Below are 21525 nucleotides of genomic sequence, written 5' to 3' on the forward strand. Positions count from 1 at the left end.
TCTCTGATTCCTCCTCCCCTTGAGTCTCTCCAGTTCAGTGTTGCTCTGTGTCTCCAGCTACCAGCCTTTATATCTTTCTCCAACCCCTCCCAAGTCTACCTTTTGAGTTCCTGCCAGTGCAAGGATTGGTTTGAGGTTCTAATCTGTTTTCATCCTCCCAGGAGGAGGAGGGAGGAAATAGTTCTCTTTTCTGATGGTGAATAAAAGGAGCATTTTACACTTAGGCAATGCAGCATCATTCTGTTGCTGTGAATCTGAAGGTCTCTGCAGCCTGCTGTTGTGGTGCCACTTACCTATGTCAGTTTGCTTAGCTCAGTGTTCCTTGGGTTGACTGCTAAACCTTTCCTTTCCCTTCAGAGAAAAATAATTGTGAGAGAAGTATAAAGTGAGACAAGAAGCAAATTGTATTCTCTACACATTTACCTGGCTCCTTTGTCACCGTGAAGTACCAAATCAGAGGGACGGGGGTCTCATAAAACAAGCTATGTAAGAACTAAGTGTTATTACCTAACATAATAATATGGCATTAGTAACCTATGAGACAAAAGAGTGTGATTTGGAGAGGAAGGGAAATCCAAGTCCTGAAAATAAGACAAGTAAGTTGCGTTAGTTACCGGCCTGAGTGACTGGGAGTGTGGCTGAAACCAGGCTGATATGCACAGAAAGCTTCTACATGGCTTGAGGAAGAAGTTCCTCTTTTCCCCCAGATCCAGCTTAAATTTCCTCTATGTGTTCATTCTCAGTTTATCATGCACAATTTGTATTAAATCTGAAATTAGTCTGAAAGGAAGCACAGCTCCAACATCTTTCTTACCACATGTACAGTTACAGGGACATTAAAAAACTGCAGGATTGGAATGTATGTTTGGTGGGTTTTTTGGTTGTGGATTTTTGTGTGTGGCGGGGTTTTTTGGTGTTTTTTGGTATGTTTTTTTTTTTAATTAATTGAAGCACCAGTTTCAAACAAAATGAATTCTGTGAAATGTTAGGGGGAGCAGAATAAACTGAATCAGTTCTTAGCCAGGGTCTTGAGGGTATTTAAATCACTGCTGTTGGCCAGACCTCCCTCTACTGTAAAAGCACCTGGGAGATGTGTGGGTGCCCTGATGAAGATGTATATAGATAACTGATTCTCCAAACCCCCCATCTGTTCTAATGAGTTTTTTACTAGGTTCCATACCAAGAAGTGACCCTTTTTCTGTTTTGGGGGCAGTGGGGAAAAGCAGCAATAAAATCTGTTAAGTTGCATATTTTGTGGGGGCTTGAAATTTGGCCCCACTGAAAAATGGAAATGTTCTTGAGTACGCAATAATACATCTTGATCAGTCGCTGCATTTTTGCACACACATGATGCAGAAAGTTAAAGGGCATTAAGCTGGATCTGTACGGAGGAAATGGAAATGAAGGACCATCTGGCACTTTTGATCTGATCTTTGAGGTTAAGAGTCTTGTTGGTACTGAAAGCTTGGAAAAAATAATTCTGTGATGTGCTAGTGGGTTTAATGTTTTCAGCGTTTTTCATCTGCAGATCAGTTTAAGACATAATTGTTATGTGTCTCTAGAAATGGGTATTCTAAGGAGACAGCTTATAAACATCCCTCTATGACAGAAAGGGAGGTCTGATGTTATTATTGTTTATATTATATTGTTGGGATTTTTTTTGCTGTTGATGTTGACTCAAACCACATTTGACCTCAATCTTATTAGAAAATGAAATCATCATTTCAGAGTTTTGAGGTGTGTACTTTGCAGTGTAACAAGACAGTAAGAGAAGGTCAGGGCAGTTTCGGGCTCGTCTTGTCTCCTCTGAAAAAGCCTAGGGTTGTTTTGTTGGTTTGATTGGCTTGTCACAAGTCTGTATATACGAGGATAATAAATCTTCTTGACCTCAAGATCTCTGAACTTGTTTTGGGGGACTTCTGAATTGTCTCTCTGGTAACTGTTGGAAATATATACACTAGCTCAGTCCTCATGTATGACTATGTTGGTAACATCAGAACAATTAAGGTTGGAAAGGACTTCTGGAGGTCTGTGGTACAGTCTCTGCTAAAAGCAGAGCCAACTTAGATCAAATTGCTCAGTGCCTTGTCAAGTTGAGTTTTGAAAATCATCAAGAAACAATGATTTCCTAATATCTAGTTGGAATTTTCCTCATTGCAACTCATGTCATTCCCTCTCATCCTGATGCATTGCAGCTGGATGCTGTCCATAAGCAGAACAAAAGGATGTTCCATCTCCCAAAACAATGACACTCAATGTGAGTGCATTTCAGAGAGTGCTGCATAACCTAGACAATGAGGACAACTTCAGTCCATCTAGTCAACAGCTGGGTTCAAATCAGATTTAGTGCAGTGGAAAGAAGTAGTTAGAAACAGAAAGCCATCCAGCAAAAGCCTCTGCTTTACATTCTGGATCTTCTCAGGGCTCAGAGTAGCATCGAAACTCAGTGTCTGAATATTTTTGGCAATTTAAAAAATTGCTATTGGGGTGGTACAGTAAGATAGAGACTTCAACAATAAACTTCATTCTACAAGAAGGGAGGAACCCCTGAGGACAGTAGAAAATATTTGGGAGACAGAAAATGGCTTTGTGCCCATTTCTGAAGTGATTTGAGTGTTCCTTTGTATGGCAAATCCTCCACACAGGGTGGAAGGAAGCATCAAGAAGGCGGCAGGTTGGTGTGTGTTGCTCATCTCCAACAGTAAATTGTTTCCTAGCTTAATGAGATATTTCTCCTGAACCAGCAGAGATCTTATTTCTTATTAAAAGAGTATGGTTAGGGCATACTGTTCCTCTGGGGATATGTCTGCCTCATCTCTACAGAGTGCTATGAGGAAGCCAAGCTCTGAAGTTGATAGCAAGTGGCATGCTTAGATAGGTACCATTAGAGCACTGCTGCAGTAACTCATTATCCTCCTCCTTCCTATCTCAGTGACCCCTTTCAGCCTCCCTGTCCTTCCCAATTGCTCAGGCCAGCATTTCCTGGCTCACTGCAGCTGGCTGAAAGGGCAGTGATGCTTTCGTCAAAGTGGGATCGCCAAGTCCTTGATGGAAGCTGGCAACAGGGGCCCCTCATTATGAGACATTAACATTTATCTGTGGTATCCAAGCATTTGCCTGGTTGTCCCCCTCCCTTGCCCTCTCCTGAGTGGTCTAGCGGCTGAGCGGAGGCAGGGTTCAGTGCACAGCATCATTGTGAGCCCAGGCTTGGCTGGTAATTACCCAGCTGCAGGTGCTCTGCTTGCTCTTCTGACATTTATTGCCTTCACTTTAGGTTATGTGCTGACTGCAAGGCCCTGTTGCAGGAGGGGGTGGGGGGAACTGCAGCAGCAGTTCTCTCCCCAGAAAGGGGAAGCGGCACAGAGACTCTTGAGCTCACTTTCTTGGCGTAAAGCTGGCATGTATCCACTGGGTCTGCACCAGCACAATCCAGAGGAGAATTTGGTCTCTACCTTAGGGATGGCTGGGACTGTGTAGTGGGAGGAACTCTGATCTCCTAGAGTCTGTGATAGCCCATCTGTGGAGAATAAACCAAACCTTCACTATCTAGTGACAGAAGCAGCTTCCTCTGTGGGCTGGTCATCCCACAGTGCACACGTTTCCTCTCTCCTCCTCCTGTCCAACAGCACGTTCTGTGGGACTGTAAAGGTCAGTAAGAGGATAGATTCAGTGCTGTCACCACTCTTTTCTGGGGTCCTAAGAATGCATTTTGCCTTTGCCTGATCTGTTCTGCTCTCACTAATGCTCACTGATCTCTTTCATAGGGGTGAAGAGGGGATATTTTCCTCTGTAGCCCTTTGGGACGAGAAGGGGCCTAGGCCACCTGAGGACAAGAAGGGCAGCAGGGTGGCATTTAGTAGCAGGTCATAGGTGGTTCTGGAGCACTGGATTTTGATGGCAAAATTTTAATATTGGGTTTGTAGGCCCATTTATCACATTCTGCTGATGTTAATAAAGCCCAGCGGGGAAGCAGCAATGAGGGAGGAGATGAAGTGGCTGGAGATTGTGCGCAGTGCTAGTCAAATGGCTGTCTCGGTATGCTCTGTGGCTCACTGCTGCTTGCTGAGAGAGGAGTTGGGCCCAATTCTGATCTCTGGTGCAGCAGGGGTGGAAACAAAGAAGTCGCAGGAGACTTCTGTATGTGGCCTGTAGCAGCCAAGATCAGTTTGACTTCCCTCATTATCCCCCAGTGCTGGCACTTGGATGGCATTAGGGAGAGAAGTGCAACATCCACTGATTCACTGGTGGGTGTTCCTGTCCCCCTTTCAATGATTCATCTCTCAAAGGAGCTTTTTCTTCATGGATGAGGGCATTTTTAGGTTCAGTGGTCCTGCTGTGTGGTTTGATGCTAAAGATCCCTGACTTTGCTCTGTGCTAGTCTTGCTGATGCTTATAACAATTTTTCTGTAAATTTGTTTGACATCTAGAGGCAAGCTGCTTTTCCCAAGGTACTTTAGGCACACAGAGAGTCCCACTGCCTGTGGTTCAGCACTCTTCAGCAAGTGGTATCCTCAGCTGTCAAAGAAAAAAGTGGAGAGGGAATGGATCCAGTTATAGCTGTAAATAATAGTCGTAGAGCAGTGTAAAGCAGATGAAATGTAAAAACTGCTGGAGAGCTGGTGTGAAAAAGAGACAGCTTTTTCAGGCTGTAGCACTGCAGAAGATTCTCAGATTAATCATGGCAGGATGATGGGAGGAAAGGAGGGGTTTTGTGTTAGACAAATGTGAGAAGCAAGCAGGGAATGAAGGCTAGGCAAACTTTGTAGGATCAGCTGAAACAAAACTGAGGATTTTTGGAGACCCTAGTAAAATGGATCCTTAAACAAATAGGAAACAAGCTGAGGTGTTTGGAGCAATGCCACAAGACTTTTGGGTGGTGCCTGGTGAGAGGCAGAGGCTTAAAGAAGTACTCGTGTTCCATAAATCCTCACTTGAAACTGTATTTTTGGCTAAGCTTCATCTCTAGCAAGATTAAAAGCATCTTGCTGCCCAGTTGTTTGGGAAAGGTGGGAATGTCTACATAGGCAAGTTGTAGGTATTCACACTGCAACTGAAAACATGGATTAGCTGTGCATGGTTTTAAACCATGTAGGTCTTTTTAGTCCTGTGGCAGCCAGTCTTGCTTCCCCCTGATCTTTAAGCTGATCCTCAGAAATTCTTAGGCTGATCTTGCACTAAACTGTTCAGAATCCGAGTCTTTCATTCTCTGTATTGTATTAGATACCTTTGGTATTTGAACTGAGGTCTAATAGGTCTACATATTATTCCTTTACTATAGAAAGATTGGACTTTCAGTGGGAGCTAGATCAGGCCTCGGTTTGTAGAATTGTTTGTATAGCGAAGCATACAGCTAATTAGCAGCTGAAAGCAGAAAGGCTGCTGCATTAATTTGCAGTTCATAACCTCTGACAGGAGGAAGAAAGAGAACCGTTCCGGGGCAGCATGGAGATTACATATCCCCAATTGGTTTGAGCTGAGACAGATTTCCCCAGCAAAACTAGGTGGTCATTCCTGTGAGATCCCACCCAGCCTCTTTACTTCGGGCTGGCTGCCTTTGTGGTTAATGAGGTGTGTGGTGACCTCTCCTGGTGAATACAGAATATGCCTCCAAGTTCGGTTAGAACAAGTTCTGGTTAAAAAAAAGAAAACCGATCAGATACTGTGAGAGGTTTTGATAAAATGACCACTTCAATCTTTGATTCAAGAACATGGTACGTACAGTATGAGAAGGGACTGAATGGCTCTTTTTCAGGCTTTAGACTCTAGTAGCCATGTAAGTATGTGTGAGTGGTTATGTCTTGGGATGGCACATGGTATGTGTGTGGTATATGAATACGTGTGCATGATATTTAAAAGTTTGTGTGTATAGCAGAGTGTCAGATGTTCTGTTGGGTGGCTAAGTTTAGATCCACCACTAGGTGTGATGATCAGGACTCTTACAATGGATTTGGCAGAATGTACATTTCTGTAAGAAGAGATGGGAATGGGGAGGACATTTCTGAAAGCATTTTGTCTGGGGTGACATTTGCCAGGTTTTTCTTTGCAACCTAGTGCATCCTGGAATAGCTCGGAGCAGTGTCAACAGTACCCATTGATCTAGAAGGTTAGCTAGCCAAGGAGCCAAATAAAGGGGCAAGAGGTCACACTATCCCATTGTGCTATTTATTGCTGCATGCCATTTGTCAGTATAGAGCATGCAGAAGGAGAAGCCATTTCTAGAAATGGCTAAACAGCTACAGGAATGAAATGGCACCTGTCCTAGAAGTTGCTGTGGTTGTTTACTTCCCCTCTCCCTCCCTTAATGGACTGGTGATGAACCTAAGAATAACTTGACTAACTAAAAATGTAGCCATTACATAAAGTCTGTCCTCCACTAAACACTCTGTAGATTTTCTTCAGCCTGTGAGAGAGTGGCACTGTGCATAACCTTAATTTTGTATTCCCAGAGCAGGATCCCAATTGTTCATTAGTTTTGACACATCTCAGATCTGTGGACTTTCCTTGACTAGAGAGTTGTGCAGGTAGGTGCCTGCTTTTTGAGAACAGGAAGGTAAACTATCCCAATTTTTGCTGGCAGAGAATTCTTGTGTGTATTATTCTTCCGCCTGCTAACGTTTACTGTTCTCTTCATCAATGCTTCTCATCAGTTCAGGCACAACTGGATACTTGCATGTGTCCACACTTGCTCAGTAGGATTAGAAGGCAAATCCTTCATGTCACAGCATTCCAAGCAGTTGGCTGTGCCAGGGAGACCATCCTGGAAATCTGCAGTGGATGCACATTAGGCTATGTGTGAACAGAAAGAGAGCTCCTTCCTGCCTCAGGTGGGTGAGCTGCAGTAGGAGGAATGCAGCCTCATCCAGAGCTTAGCTAAGCTGCTCTTTCTTAGTAACTCAGTGTAGCTATGGTGACTCTTATCACCCACTGTTCTTGATTTGACAGCCCTTCTTTGTTTTCCCAGAAAATACTCACCATGTTCGCCAAGCTTCTGGAAATAGCTACATCCTTTTGTGGTGGAGGATGGCATGGCCATGGGCCAGAGGGGCAGGATATTTTAGCTGTTGCTTGTCAGCACAGTGAGATGGGCAAGTAGCATTTCAAAAACTAACACTTCTGAAGCTACGATAAGGTGCTCAGGCTACAGGGCTGGAGCCTGTGTTCATGCTTGAGATAAACTACACTGTCAGCGCCACATTCACACCTCCCCTGTCACATTAGGCACCCCATGGTCCTGCCTTTCCCACTAGTCACTTGCTACAAAGCCTGAGCACAGGGGTATCAGGCCCTGTGCCTTCATGTACAGAGTCCCCAGGGGCTGCATTGCTCCATGTGCCCTTGTGGTGACATTGAGGTGTATAAAGGAAATATTGTGGATTGGAATAGATTTGTCACTGAGGATTGTCACCCTGACCTTTGGACTCGGCCACTTCCCCTTGGGATGCACTGTCTAGCCATTGCTGTCTGGACAAAAGAGAAACGAGTGGACTGGCTATATCTCAGGGCTTGCGGTGTGAGTTAGGGGATGTACAGTGGCAAGGCTGCTTCCTTGTGTGAATACAAACACCAAATGCGCTGTCTGAAATGGCAGAGTTTGTGGGAAGGCAGTTAAATCTGCCTGTGGATGCTGAGGAAAGCAATGATTTCACTCCAAGTTACTTACAGTCCCTCTCCGTAAAAGTTAATTTTGAGTCAAATGTTTAGTGGCTATGGGCTGAACAGAGTTATTCTGGAATTACAGGATTTCATTTAAATAATTTACAGGGACAAGAGACAGTTCTGTTAAGCAACTGAATGCTGGTAGAAAGCTGAAACCCTTGGGGCTGTGCCAGTGGGTAGAAGAATCATCCTTCTAATGAAAATAGTTTAATCACTGCAAAACCAGAGTTTAAACCTAGCTTCAGGAAGAGGACAATATGGAGTTCAAAGGTTTCCTCCTACACGTATGGTGTCAGCTTCAGCTCACAAAAGAGTGCTCCTTGTAAAGGCAGGTTGTATCATACCCACACTTCCAATGGGCTTATATGGACGAGGAAATGAACAGGATTTTTCACCAAGCTGAAGAGGTCCTCTGTTCACTAAGTGATTGGAGAGTTAAGGTTACTACTTAAGTTAATATAACTGTCAACCAGACTGAGAATCCATGATACTGGTCGCTGTTGATCAGCTGGATGGATACAGCTTCAGTTCTCTCTCCCTCTAGGTGTTTCAGTCCAGACCTTTGAGGATTTTCAACCTATATGGGGCTAAATTCTTTACTCTTATAAATGATACAGCTCTATTGATGTAGGAAAGGTTTTGGCCATCTGCACAAATGAAAAAAAATTGGCTTACACCTCCATGTGTGCACAGACAGCTTCATGTATGCAAGTCAGCAAATAGCATTTTTACATACAGTTTGCTTGCACTCAGTGGAGTGGTCAGGCTTGAGTAGCAGCTGCACATGGAGAGGTTGTGCAGCATGGCTGTGCCTGCCTGATAGGCTATAGGAAATGTTGGACTCACTTTCCTGTCAGTGATTTAGCTCTGTGGCCTGTTAAAAGGGGGCCCTAGATGCCACCTGTAAGCCTGAACTTTAACACCCTGTTACATGCTGTGCCCCACTGCAGTGAGTAGGATGTCCAAGAGTAAGTTCGATCCATGTCTATCTGAACTTCCTGATCTGGGAGCAATTTATTCTGTGTATCCACTCACTCTGTCCCCCAAGACTGGTCTCTGTCTGCTCTGCTTGGAAAGCTGGATGGGAAAGCTATGCAACAGTAAGCAGTAATGGAGAGGCAGGGTAAGAATACAGCCACACGATCTGAGTTGGACACATTACTAGTCCTTTTTAGAGGAAATAGTGCTTCAGTGATTCCTGAAACATGGGAGAACCCTCCAAAGGTTCTTCATCTGAGCAGTCAAAACCCATCTTTGAAAAAACCCATCTTGTGAACACCTGTGTTTACATCTATGCTGTAAACCCTTAACTGTGTTTAGTTAAAACCAACATGCTAGTATGGCTCCTCTTTGCACAGCTGATAGATGCCACAAAACTTCGGAGGCAGAGAATGCTTTTAGTGTCCCTTGCCCACTGGAGATTCTTCACATAACTTCTGCATTGTTCGAGCAAGAGGATTTGTTTTACCATGTCACCTCCCTGAGGATAACAGCACATTTTTTGCCTAGTGCTGAAGTGTGAAGACCATTGTGAGGCATGACATCATATCTCAGGCCAGAGCAGATCAGGAAATGACCAAGAAGGCCTAAAATATTGGCCTGTGAAGAATGAATGGAGGAGAGAAGGGATATGGTACAGCAACATTCTTTAGCCTAGATAGGTCAGATGCACCTGATGAGTGTAATAGGACCAGGAGATCTTTCACACTTTAGCACATGATGATATTTTAGTGCAGAGAGATGGCTTGTGAGAGGTAGAGGTGAACTAGGGTGCAAATCTACTAGACGACATGCTAATAAATCAGAACTGCCCTTAGACAATAAGGAGTAAAGGGGATACGGGCCTGAACAGCTAGACTGCTCTGAATCTGACCTTTCTTTAACTCTAGAAGGCTTAAAAAGAATTCTGGGTCCCAATCTCTAACCACAGCTAGAACAATAATTCCCTCCAGACACATCAAAACTACCCGTGAGGAAAGACACATATGGACATTAATGGCTATGACTGTTTTGGAGGGGTGGAAGGGAAGGAAGGTGCTAATAGGAGAAAAACAGCAAACTACATTTTTTAGAAAATTCAATTTTTTTTGCAAAAAGAAATCATTATAAGTATTGGTTCATAAACAGAATAGTTTCAACTATTTTTGAACTGGTGTAAACCAGAAGGGGATTAGTCAGTTTAAAAAAAAAAACAAAAAGGGGGCGGGGGGAGGTTTGTAATGTAAATTATCTCTGAGGTCTTGCTCAGTGTGTTACAAAGCTGAGGGCTTGTTTTTGGTCCAAGGTTCCAACAGCCGTGGGGCTTATCACTGAAGTCAGAGCCAAGACAAACCTTTGGGTTGGGTCCTGTCAGTCTCATTTTGCCCACAGCACAGGAGGCCTTCATTAAAGTCCTGACAGACCTGACTTGCAGACAGATCTCATGCTGTCTTTCTGCTGGTTTTGTAAATAATCTGCTCTCTAAATTGCTAGAGCACATTTCTCTCTCTCTGTAGTTCTTTCCCCTTGTTTCCTTGTGTCAAGTGTTGAGAGCAGGATGATTTAAACTAAGACTTAGCTGCTTTTAGGTCTTTTATTCTGTAATTGTATGGGGGACAGGATTGGCCAGTGATTAAAGTATTGCTTTGGAAATGTGCATCACTTTCATGATCTTGTCTGCAGTCTAAGCAACCGTTTGTCTCTGCATTTCCCTCCTGCATGAAGTGTGTGTGATGCTCCTCTGTCTCACATGGGTGTTACGAAACTAGGTTGTTGTCTGTGCTGCTTTGCAATCAGAGAGGCAAGAATCGATGAGGGCTTTTGCAGATACTCAGTAATTGCCTGATGACCAGAAAGTTTCTACTGGAGGAGAGAGGCTGCATTTAAAACTTCCATACCTCCTAACTGTAACACTGTGTGGCTTTCCAGAGCTATTTTTTGCACATCCCTAATCATTATACTACTGTACTTTAAACTTCAGAACAGATCCCTACTTGTACAGGTCTGAGAGCTTGATTTGGTATGCCTTAACTTAGCTTCAAAGCAAGTACCTTCATTGAGACAACAAAATGTCCCGTCCCTCCAGGCTGAGCTTCTAGGCCCAGCGCCCACTGATTTGTTCCCTAATGATCCTGCCAGCTTGAGGCTGCTAAGCACAAGTGTTGGTGAGCCATGTGTGGAAGGCAGAAAGTTCAGAAGGCAGGAATTCCTGGAGCAGCAAGAGGAGGGGGGCATGACAGGAAGAGGAGACTGATACTTCGCTGAAGAGCCCATCACAAATAGTGCAAGAATAACAGTTCTCTGTCATGGCTACAGATTCCCTTATCTGGGAGCGTTAAGCGGTGGAGCCTGTCGACACTTCTGCCTCGCGCCCTGCTCTGCACTCAGCCGCCTGCAGATACAGAGTGGCTTGAACAAGTTCCAGTGCTCGCTCTTGGAGCTTCCCAGGACCCCACAGCACAGCAGCCAGGTGACATCACTGCCAACGGCCGTGAAGGCGCTTCCTGTGTCACATTCCTGACTGAAGAGCCTCTTGCCAAATCCTTGTCATTCTACACGGTCTTTTTAGGAACAAATGGGCTAATTTTAGCCTGACTGGCACAAACACCTTCCTGAAATAGACTCTGACTCTCTCCTGCCTTGTGCATGTTCTTGAGAGTTTAAAAACAAAATCCCTAGTCCTTAGGGTCCACAGCTAAGGCTGCTGTCAGCCTAAATTTGGTCAGTAAGAAATACTGAGCAGTGCAGTGGGGAAACTGCTGTCACCGTTAGACCCATACTGAGCTGAGCGAGAACAGGAATGTTCCAGAGAGGCAGAAACTCAGGTGACTGCACATCACAAAGTTGTATGGATCTGGTCCAATCTGGATGAGTTGTTCTGTATTTCAAGGACTTTGCAATAGAAAGAACTTGTTTTCTGGACTGGCTGCAGCCAGATACGACATTTAGAAGAATAGTGAATGGACTTAGTGTCCTCTGTGGTTTGCCTAGGACAGTTGCTCTAATCACCATCCTTTCTTTTTGGGCCTAACTAGATGAGCACTGGCCTAGGAGTCAATAAAGTGTGGTTCTGATCCCATAGCAAAGTCAGTTCGTATCTGCCTGTGCCGTCCTTGAAGGGCATGTGCAGCAGTGACCTGCTTTGAGAGTGAGTGAAAAGCACTTATAGAAGAATGAGGAATTAACATGAGATGAGAACAAGGAGCACAAACTCCACAAAATCACTGGGCTTTTATGCTCCTGCTTTTTGCTGTTTCCATGAGCTTGAATATGCAAGCTCTTGTACTGAAGGATCAATGCAAGCCTGAACTGCTGTTCTTAATTAGCAGAGAGTAAAAAGCCATGTCTTTCAAGAACTCTTTAAATAGGAACGGACAAAAATGTTTTCAGGCAGCTGTTGTCTTTATGTTGCTCTCTTGGGAGTAACGCCTCCCCCCCAGTTATGTTTCTTTAGACCTGCTAATTAAGCAGCTCCTTGTATCTGCAGGTCAGTTGCTCAGCTAATGGACTCCCTGCAGTCTCCACTGCACAATGTCCTGAAGGATAAATAGGAAAAGGCAAAAAGCCCTTGGGCATCCAACTGGATCCCAGGCTGACTTGTCCATGGGGCCTTTTCTGAGCAGTACTGAAAGCAGACACATGAGAAAAAAACAATAGCCCCCGAGGTTGTTACCCTGGGGTTTGCCAGGGTCATTGGGTATATGGCCTAGCCTCTGCAGGGTGTGAGACTATCAGCCAGGGGAGCTTCCCAGCTTGCCATCATTCGGGTGAGGACTAAAATACTGGTGGCTCACATAAGGTGAGTGCAAAGTGGCTGGTGTTACTGAATACTCTAAAGGCCAAACACCTGGTACCTGGCTCCAGCTGGGCTTTAATGGATAAGAACAAAAGTGGCAGTAGGGCTTCATGTGCTGACCATCCCAGCAGGAGCTGGGAGTATGCCAGTACATTAATGGAAGGAACAAAGGGACTTGGGGGATAGTAATTCTCCATTCTGGGTGAGCACCTGAATTACCCCAACTACTGCACAGTCTGGGATAACTTTTGCTCTCTTTCTCTAGCAGCTCATCCAGGATCTTTGAAATGTCATTGGCAAGAATTTCGTCAAACCGATTCATTTCAATGAACGATTTTCATTTCCAGCTTTCCACCCCCCTCTCATTTTGACACTTATCTTCAATAACAAACTTTTTAACACCCTGAAAAACAGTGCACAGGTGAGGTAACTTATTGAACAAGTTGTTAGCAGAGACAAGTGCTCAGCCTTGATTTTTTTGGCTTCCATTTCCGCCTCTGCACCATAGAGATCATCCCAACTGTCCTGGAATATGTGAGAGTAGGCAATAGTCACTAGCAGAGTGGGTTTGGGAATCAGGACCAGGTAGAAGCTGACAAATACTCCAGAATATGTGTTCTTTTCTATTTCATTTTATTAATCTACCTCCCTTTTTACCTGCTCTCTGGTTTCAAGGGCATGTTCCCATTTAATGCCTTGTCTTAAAAGACTTGTTTTGCCCTTCTAGCTTCTCTGTCCTTCTCCATCTCAAGTGGAAAATGCTGTGGCAACTCAATGACATTCCCTTCTTCTCCTTTCACTGCTTGTGACAAAGTGTGTGTGGGACTGGAGTCCAGTCTCTTGGCAGCTCAAGAGGATGCCTAAAGGACTGTGCACCATTTATCAGGCAGGCCTGTAATGACACCTGGCGTTCAGTCTACGAAAACGCTGATTATTGTACCGCCCTGCTCTGGCTTTGTGAGAATTCAGATGTGAATAGGCAGGCTGAAGGGGAAAGCAGAGATTCTTGTTTCTAGATCTGCTGAGAGGGCCAGGACAGCTTATTATCCAGACTCTGCATCCCATGTAACTCAGCAGTATGACTGGTGCAGGATGACTGAAATAATCCGTATGATCTTTATGGAAATGAGGTGTAACCTTGGAGTGATACTTAGGGAAGGCTATGGAGAAACTGACTTTGTATGTCAAAGTCAAAAATGGAAACTGTTTTTATGCCTGCAGGATTTGTGTAGTCCAAGGTATATCTCTGCCTTTGACTAGGTTGAAATCCACTACCCCATCATAGAGTAAACTTGAGACTTTGTATTAGTCTGATCCAGACCCAGGTTTTCAGTCCAGAAAATGTTTCATCTTACCAAAAGTCAGTCTCAGAGTTAGGCCAGCCAACCTGGTACAGCCTCAGCCTTCATCCACTCCAAATCTTGTTGTATGTTAGGCATAGGCAACTCAAAAATCTTTGGAAACCAAGCCACCATATCAAAGCATCTGCCATATGCATAGAAGCAGCTCATCACTTCCTCCTTCCTCTCTGGAGAGGGATTGTTCAGAGTCGAACCAAAACATGTTTCATTAATAAACACTAATTGCTGTCTATCATCAAGCACACAGGGCCACTTTCTACTATTTTCTAAATTAAAAATCCACGCTGAAGCCTCTGAAGAGATGAAGATCAGAACAGGTTCAATTTTCCATGCAAATAATTTGCCTCTGATCTTGACACAGGATTTTCATAACAATTAGAGACAGTGTGGGGCTCCTGTGGCTCTGAGCTGCCCTGCGGTACCCAGCTGTCCCTCTCCCCAGTGGTGTTCCTTTCATGCCTGCTTGTGAGGGGATATGTGCACCTGAGGCATTTTCCTTCGCCGTCTTGAAAGTCATGGCTCTTCAACAACATTTGTGTCTGTCCCCCTTTTCCTGTTTTTTTTTCCACATTTGATCCCACTTGCTGAGTGCTGACAGGAACCAGATGAAAGGATTCCAGCCTTTCAGTATCCATACTGGGCATCAACCAGATTTATATATGTGTTTTTCAGTACATGCGATTTTGTGTTTGTTTAATGCTGTGTGAGCATGCTTGTGCAGCTTCCACACACCTCCAGCAATAGCATCATCAAGCATTTAAAAAAACCAACACACCATCATCCCCTGGGATTCAAGAGGCTGACTTTAAAGAGTGGGGGGTTTAAGTGTTTTATTTGTATTCCTCATGGCTTTCTGTGATGCAGCTTGCTATAATATGATTTACATTTGTTTTCTTTGGTGTGATAGTATTGGAGCAACTTACCAGCTACCTTAATGGGAAAATCTTAACCACATGCTTGCAGATATCTTTTAAGAGAAATGAGATTGTATTTGCACCCATGTAAATATTCTATGTAGACAAGTTCTGAGATGTGGGGAGATGGGAAGGGAGGTTGTGCTTGAGATGGGCAAAATATCTTTTTAGGTGTTTATAAGTTGTGAGACTGGACCAACCATTGTGATGATTGAAGCAAAATCCTGCATGAGTTGAACCACTGAATTTGCTTGAAATAATTTCTGCTTGAACTGGTGAATATATTTTTAGAACAACACTTGATTTTGATTCATAAGACACTAGTGATAGAGTTAGTTCTGTGGTTCATTCTTTTTCATGTAGAAACATGCATATTACATTTATTGTGAATATTTCAGCCTCCAGGTTTGGCTTACTTATCTGCAAGACTGAATAGTTCTTTAGCTGACCTTCAGAGATCCCCAGCCCTTGAGAGCAAGTTAACCTCAGGCTAAGCTTGCTTTACATAGAGCCACACAGACACTCCTACAGTGACTTTCTCTGAGCTGACTGAAAGGAGCAGCTCTTGGCTTTCCTTCTGTAAGGAGACAACTTATATGAGGTTTTTCAGTGGTTCTTACTAGTCAAGTGAATGACAAAGAGGTACCCGAACCAGCTTCCTTTGAAGTTCATAAAGCTACTTTTATTTCAGGAAAAAAACCCAACCTAAAAACAAAGACCAATTGCAGCTTTCCAAGCTGGACTTCCTCTTAAATACATACCTTTATTTTTGTTGCCTTCTGCAACCATTAAGCACTGCCTTGCCTCCCTTAAAAAGAACTTTAATCTGCTAAGATCTTTCTCTTATGCAGTAGTAACGCTCTACATGAAGCTGTCGACTGGGAGAGGAGACAGGCCAAACCCCCTCTCCCCAACACTTGTGCTTCTGTTCCCATCAGAATGGTTCCCTCACTCTGGAATTGCTCAAAGGCGGCGGCTAGCAGGATAGGGTTAATGACAACAAATATGTGCAGCCCACTTACAAATGAATTGAACTCCGTGTAGAGTTACTAATTGTCAATGTCAGGAAGTAATTCAGTTTGCTTTGATTTCTCTGAAGAGGATTGTACTATGCTCTGCTTATCACTGCAGAGGCGTCTTTTCCTCCAACAAGGAAAGAAAAGCAAATTACAATTTGATGGGAGAAATAGCTTGTCCTTCTAATGTCTTCTATACAGTTAGACTGCGTCTTTGTCTCACCATCAACCCCCTTGGTGGTTGGATAAGGGAAAAAATACACATATGGAGAAGTAGTGTATTGGAGAAGAGCTGGAAAGACGAAGTGCTGCAGACACTTAATAGAAGTAATTTAATATTGTTCCCACTTCATTTGTATCTCTGAAACAATGATCAGAAAGAGTTATTTACCTGTCCTCTTGTCCATCAGGGTGTCACTACTCCCTCTCCTACTACCTACAGTTATACATGCCTTGCAAGCAATAGTTTACTGGAGAGATGTACAGGCTAGCTTGAAATAAGCTGGCTCAGGTTCTGAAAGTGTCCTCACTATGTCTGGACCTCAATGGTTAAATTCTGTGTCACCTACAAATATAAATCTAGAATAGCTTTACTGGAGTGAAAGGAGTCACATTGCTGTACATCTTTTATGTACCATTCGTGCTCCTGATGGAACTCCACCTACACTTTTGTAGCTTCTCCTTGTTTAGAGACACCTTTCTAAATTTCTGTTGGTGTTTTAGGTTCCCAAGTAAACTTACGAGTTAAAAATGTGAATTATGGCTAAGAACAAAAAGAGAATGTTATTTAAAAGAAATGTGTGTGCCTGGGGCAGTCCAGTCATTTCTTATCCTGTCACATCTCATCTAGAAAACCTGGGAGAAACTCATTTTTCTGTATTGCTTTAATACCATGGTCTCCAAGCTGTGCCCTGTATTCTAAACTGGCACCTTTGTCACCTTCCCCCAAAGCAGGTGAGCTCAGTGAAGTGAGGTTCTCCTGCAGGCTCTGGTGGGAGCTTTGATGAAATCCATCCCTCTGCTTCTGGCTCGTGCCGTGGGTGGCACTCTCAGGAGTCCAGGCTGGTCTGGAACTCCCTTGAGTGTGACTGTCAGGGCTCAGCTCATCCCAGGGCATTGCAGGGCTCTGCTCGGCCAGTGCTGCTCCCACAGCGCCTGCACTACGCTATTGACAGAGAGGAACAGACATTAGAGCTTGTATTTGTACACAGCAGAGCCTTCTATGTGCAGGACAAAGGTGCAAGTTCTACTACATGTCTTAGCCCTTAGTGAATGGCTCATTATCTAAGAAGTCTCACACTGCTAAACGTTCACTTCCTTACTTGTTGGACAGATCCCTGGCTACTTTCCATCTTCTTTTTCTTGGAGATTGCTGGATTCCAGTGACACACCAGGCTGTCATTTTGGACACTGTAGTTCTTGTTACCAAGAAGCCAGTAGGTTTTCATTTTCCCTTTGCCCTGGGACAAGAAAAGGAGAGAGCAGAAAACAGCTATTTTCATGGGATATGAAGCAGAGCAGAGAATCGCTACGGCCAGGGCTGCTACCTGTACTGCATTTGTTCTCTCTCCTTCTCTCATAAGTGGCAGCTGTTTGGGGAAAGAATTGTAATTTATATGCAGTTTGGGTGCTAATAATTCTTTCCATTCAGAGAAAGGCATTTTTCTGGTCACTGGCAGTGTTGCTAAGGGTTTAAAATCAGCCTTACACCCTATATGTCTTGGTACCTGAATCCTAACACTTTCACCCATATTCATGTGGTTCCATGCAGGTGCAGACATAGCTGTATTTCAAAGCACACAGGAACACTTTTTTGTCAGTTAGGAGGAGTAATGTATAGCCACTTCCAACTGAATTAGCAAAAGAACCTTGGGGCCATGGTTAAAAATTGACTTGCAATTCACAGAAGAGCAATGGCCAAATCTATCATATCTCCTTCCGATCTCATTAAACGCCTTTACTGTTGCAAAGTTACGGAAAAGCTGTTACCTTGACTTCAATTTCTCCTCTCAGTTCAATTTCATATGCATCATCTGTGAGAAGGGCATCATATGTAGCAGAACTGATATGGATCTTCTGTGCTAGGATTCAGAAGAGAGCATTAGAAATGAATGATTCCCCTGTTCCCAGAGACCACACACGAGCCCTCCTGCATTTATCAGCCCTGTGTTTCCACCTCTTCTTTGGAAAATGTCAGGTTGAGGAAGAAGCACAAAGAAGGGGAAGATGCCTTAAGCATTGGTTGAGGACTCTGTGACACTGCACACAGATGTCGGCTAAAACATAGAAGCAGTTAAGCAGGTTAACTGACCCACTGACACGACTGCGCAGCGCTGCACTGGGTATACGCACAACAGCAGTAAAAATAGGTGGTATTGGTAGCAAAGGCAGTACAAAAGACTGGACCAAGAAAACATGCACTGCCCTCTTCTATGTAGCTATGGTGTTTCTACCTAATGCCTTTGTGTTAAAGTCCTTAAAATCAAGCTCAGCTTACCTTGTGCTATTTGGCTTTTGTCACCCTCTTTCTCCTCTTATTTCCAATCACTTTCCAGAAATGGCATAAGGGATGTGACTCTACTTGCCCACATGAATACACAAGAGTTTCTTGTGCTTATTTGATAACTAGTGGATATACGGGGATAGTGAGGATTGCAGGTCATGCATGTGCTGGTTCTTTAGATCTATGGTAATTAGTTCTCTAGCCTGGTATATGCCGCAGAGAGTACTCCTTCTCCTGTACGAACCTTATTTCACACTTGGCCATGACCAATGTGGGGGGTGTTAGGGGTTTTCCTTTCACTGTAGTACTTAAGAGATGTAGAGTGCAGGTGTGAGCCTGACTGGTGCGTAAGGAACACACTGTTTATGCCCAAGTCACTTACGCAAGCTGGTGGACTCCATGCGGGAGGCTGTGTTTACAGTGTCCCCAAAAAGGCAATAACGAGGCATTTTGTACCCCACAACTCCAGCTACACAGGGTCCTGAGAAAATACAAGGCAGAGAGACCCCAATAAGACACAAGTGGAAAAAGGGCAGGGAGATGCCAAATGCAGACACCTTTGCTAGTCACTCTGGATCCTCAGAGAGCAATGGGAATTGGGAATACTCAGTGCATCTAGGGCCTGGCTGCACAGTATTTACTTAAGGAGAGAAGTCACGATTTGATTAGCTGAAGCTAATTGGTGCTGATATCAGGGGAAGATGCACTTTGCCAATACTAAATTGTTTCACAGCCTTTTCCACACCGATGCAAGCAGAAGTCATTTTACCCCACTGTTACTGCTGGAAGCGGGAGAAATACTTATCCTGAGGTCCTGCAGGGAGAAAAGGGCTTGTACAGAAATGCAGAATTCTTTTCTCCTCACACAATTAGACCGTGTTATAGTCTCTTTTTCTCATTCCTCCACCTCAGCCCACGTACCTGTGTGTATCCCAGCCCGCAGCTGCAGTCTGCCCATTGGCATATGAGGGATCACAACCTGACGAACTGCTGCCACCAGATCCAGAGACATTTTGGCAATCTCGTCAGCATGTTTGGTGCCATTCCTCTCTGGCAGGCCGCTCACTACCATGTACGCATCACCAATTGTTTCCACCTGATGGGAAGGGGCATGTGTCACTCAGTGGCAGGCACCAAGCTTTTCTTTCAAAAGGAGATGAGAATAGAAAGTATCTCAGCTGTCCACCACTCGCCAAGCGGCGGTGTAGTCCCTGTGCAATGGCAGGTCTTGGATTTCATGGCTTTTGGCCAGCTGGCCTGGCGTATTTAATATTCACTGGGGAGCAAAGTAAGAAAGATTTCAGCGACTTCCAGATTCCTTGCCTGCAGGTTTGTACTCACCTTGTAAACATCGTAAGACTCAATCCTGCTGTCAAAGCAGATGTACAGATTGTTGAGCATCTCAACAACTTGCAAGGGAGTACAGGAAGCAGCAATGCTTGTGAACCCCACAATGTCCGAGAAAAAGATAGTCACCTGTCACAGAGAGAAGGAAAGTGTGAAGCTAAGGTCTCCAGGCAACAATGGCAGAGCCTGTGAAGAGTTTGGGGATTTGTGAAATTCTGAGCAGAACGGCCTAAGGCACAAGCTGCATATAGAACCAGTGTTGCAGAACTGAATAGATACAATCCTACATTAGCAAGCTTTGGCTCTGAATTGTTCTCTATTACTCTGACAGCTAAAATCATGCTTATCTCTGAAGTTTATCATCTGCACTTCTCTGAATACTTTGTGCTAGATGGGAGACTGAAAATCAAATGCTTTGAATCCTGTGAGCAGTGATCAACAGACTTCTTACAGAAGCAGGGCCTGATTTTTCTTTTAAAGTGATTTTAAACTGTGGTAGAGATCAAAACTAGGTATCTGAACAAACTGCAAAATAAAAACTCAACTGCTGTCTCTGCTCTTGTTGAATTAGGAAATACTAACTGGATTTTGTTTCTCTTCAAATGATGTTTATCTTTGTTATGATTAAGTAATTTACAGAGAAATTAACTTTTTCAAAAAATCAAATTTATAAAAGAACAACAGAAACCATAATAACTGAATTGAGGAAGGGAAATGTGTGTTATAGCTGTTGGCAAAGAATTAAGTGTTTCTTCTCTGTGCTGCCTGAACTGTGTGAGTGTTTAAACTAAAATTGCTCTTTTATTCGTCCTTGGTAATACCAATTAATCCAGAAGAGCCACCTTTTCACTCCCTGCCTTGGTTCAGCTACTTTTGATGTCATGGCTATTGTGAATTGTAATTAATTGTGCGATTACAGGTTGCTGTTTCGATAATGACACCTACAAATTAAATGCAAACATGTATTATTGTGTTTCACAGCTGAAAGTAACAGAGCATCCAGGGGAAAAAAGAGTGAATAGAATTGCAATTACTGTAGCATGAGGATTTTAGCTATGGGCTACGCAGCACAGCTGCTAAATTCAGCATTGACAGCAGCATGCATGCTGCAAGGCAGAGCTGTAAATAAATGGGTGCCTGGCCAAACCCTGCCCTTGTTTTTATGTGGGCCGGCTTCGTTACAGTTACACACTTGAGGCTACAAGATCATCTGTCCCTCTCGTCCTTCTCTAAGTCCCATGCTCTTTTTTCAGTTATGTTTATGGAATCATACTGACAAGTACAGACAGGGTTTGTCCTACATTGGTTTTTGGGGATTCTTCCCATTTTACAAGGAGGAAACTAATTTCTTGCTCCTATGTACTCGTGATCTCATGATGTTGGCTGCCTTTCATGAGTAGGCTCTTAAACCTAAAGAAGACAACTTGCCAATATAGGATCTTTGACATCTAAAGCTACACTTCTGGAAATTTCAGTTTTTCTTCCTTCCCCATCAGCCTAAGTTCTTCATGGCAGGTTGCACAGCTCTTTCCAAAACCCATCATGAATATTTGGATTTCCATCCACGCTCAACTATGGGTGCAAAACCAGGTTCCTCAAAACAGTGGCAAGGTAGGTGCTTTTTTAGGTGAATGCTTTATCCTTGGTGACAGCATCCTTTCCATTTGCTAACCTGATCATAGTTTTCTGCCTCAACTTTTTGGCATTTCCTTAGCTGCTTGGCCACAGATTTTGGCAACATCTGGTGTAAGAGGTCCTCAGCTAGCTGCCTCTCCCTTTTCAAGTCCTCTGTCTTTTTTTTGAGGTTCCTGGCATAATTGTGTATCCAATCTGTCATTTGCTTGAAGGACATCAGGATTATGGGGTAAATGAGGCAGGCTATCACTAACAGACTGATCTTAAGGCTCATTGTAGACAGGATTTCTGTAGATTTCTTGATGAGTTTTTCCTGTCC

The 21525-nt window shown here is 43.8% G+C and overlaps 1 protein-coding gene across 1 annotated transcript; it reads right to left on the reverse strand.

The window, feature by feature from the left end:
- Nucleotides 1–15656: 15656 nt before the first annotated feature.
- On the reverse strand, nt 15657–21525 carry LOC115343153 (atrial natriuretic peptide receptor 2-like). The gene is made up of 7 exons (XM_030018758.2): nt 21244–21525; nt 19566–19700; nt 19146–19320; nt 18607–18705; nt 17711–17802; nt 17044–17181; nt 15657–16886 (listed from the first exon to the last, which is right to left on the reverse strand). The coding sequence occupies exons 1-7, from the start codon at nt 21478–21480 to the stop codon at nt 16557–16559; spliced, it is 1206 nt and encodes a 401-aa protein (XP_029874618.2). The 5' UTR covers nt 21481–21525; the 3' UTR covers nt 15657–16556.

Source organism: Aquila chrysaetos, chromosome 6, assembly GCF_900496995.4.
Source record: "Aquila chrysaetos chrysaetos chromosome 6, bAquChr1.4, whole genome shotgun sequence".
Taxonomy (NCBI): Eukaryota; Metazoa; Chordata; class Aves; order Accipitriformes; family Accipitridae; genus Aquila; species Aquila chrysaetos.

What these genes read in the sequence shown, in the direction of transcription:
- LOC115343153 (XM_030018758.2), bottom strand. Translation starts at nt 21,480, where the DNA reads ATGAGCCTTAAGATCAGTCTGTTAGTGATAGCCTGCCTCATTTACCCC. An exon ending in GCGGGCTGGGATACACACAG is followed by an intron (nt 18,706 to 19,145) that starts GTACGTGGGCTG and finishes GTATTTTCTCAG; the next exon opens with GACCCTGTGTAGCTGGAGTT. An exon ending in GAGGAGAAATTGAAGTCAAG is followed by an intron (nt 17,182 to 17,710) that starts GTAACAGCTTTT and finishes TTCTTGTCCCAG; the next exon opens with GGCAAAGGGAAAATGAAAAC.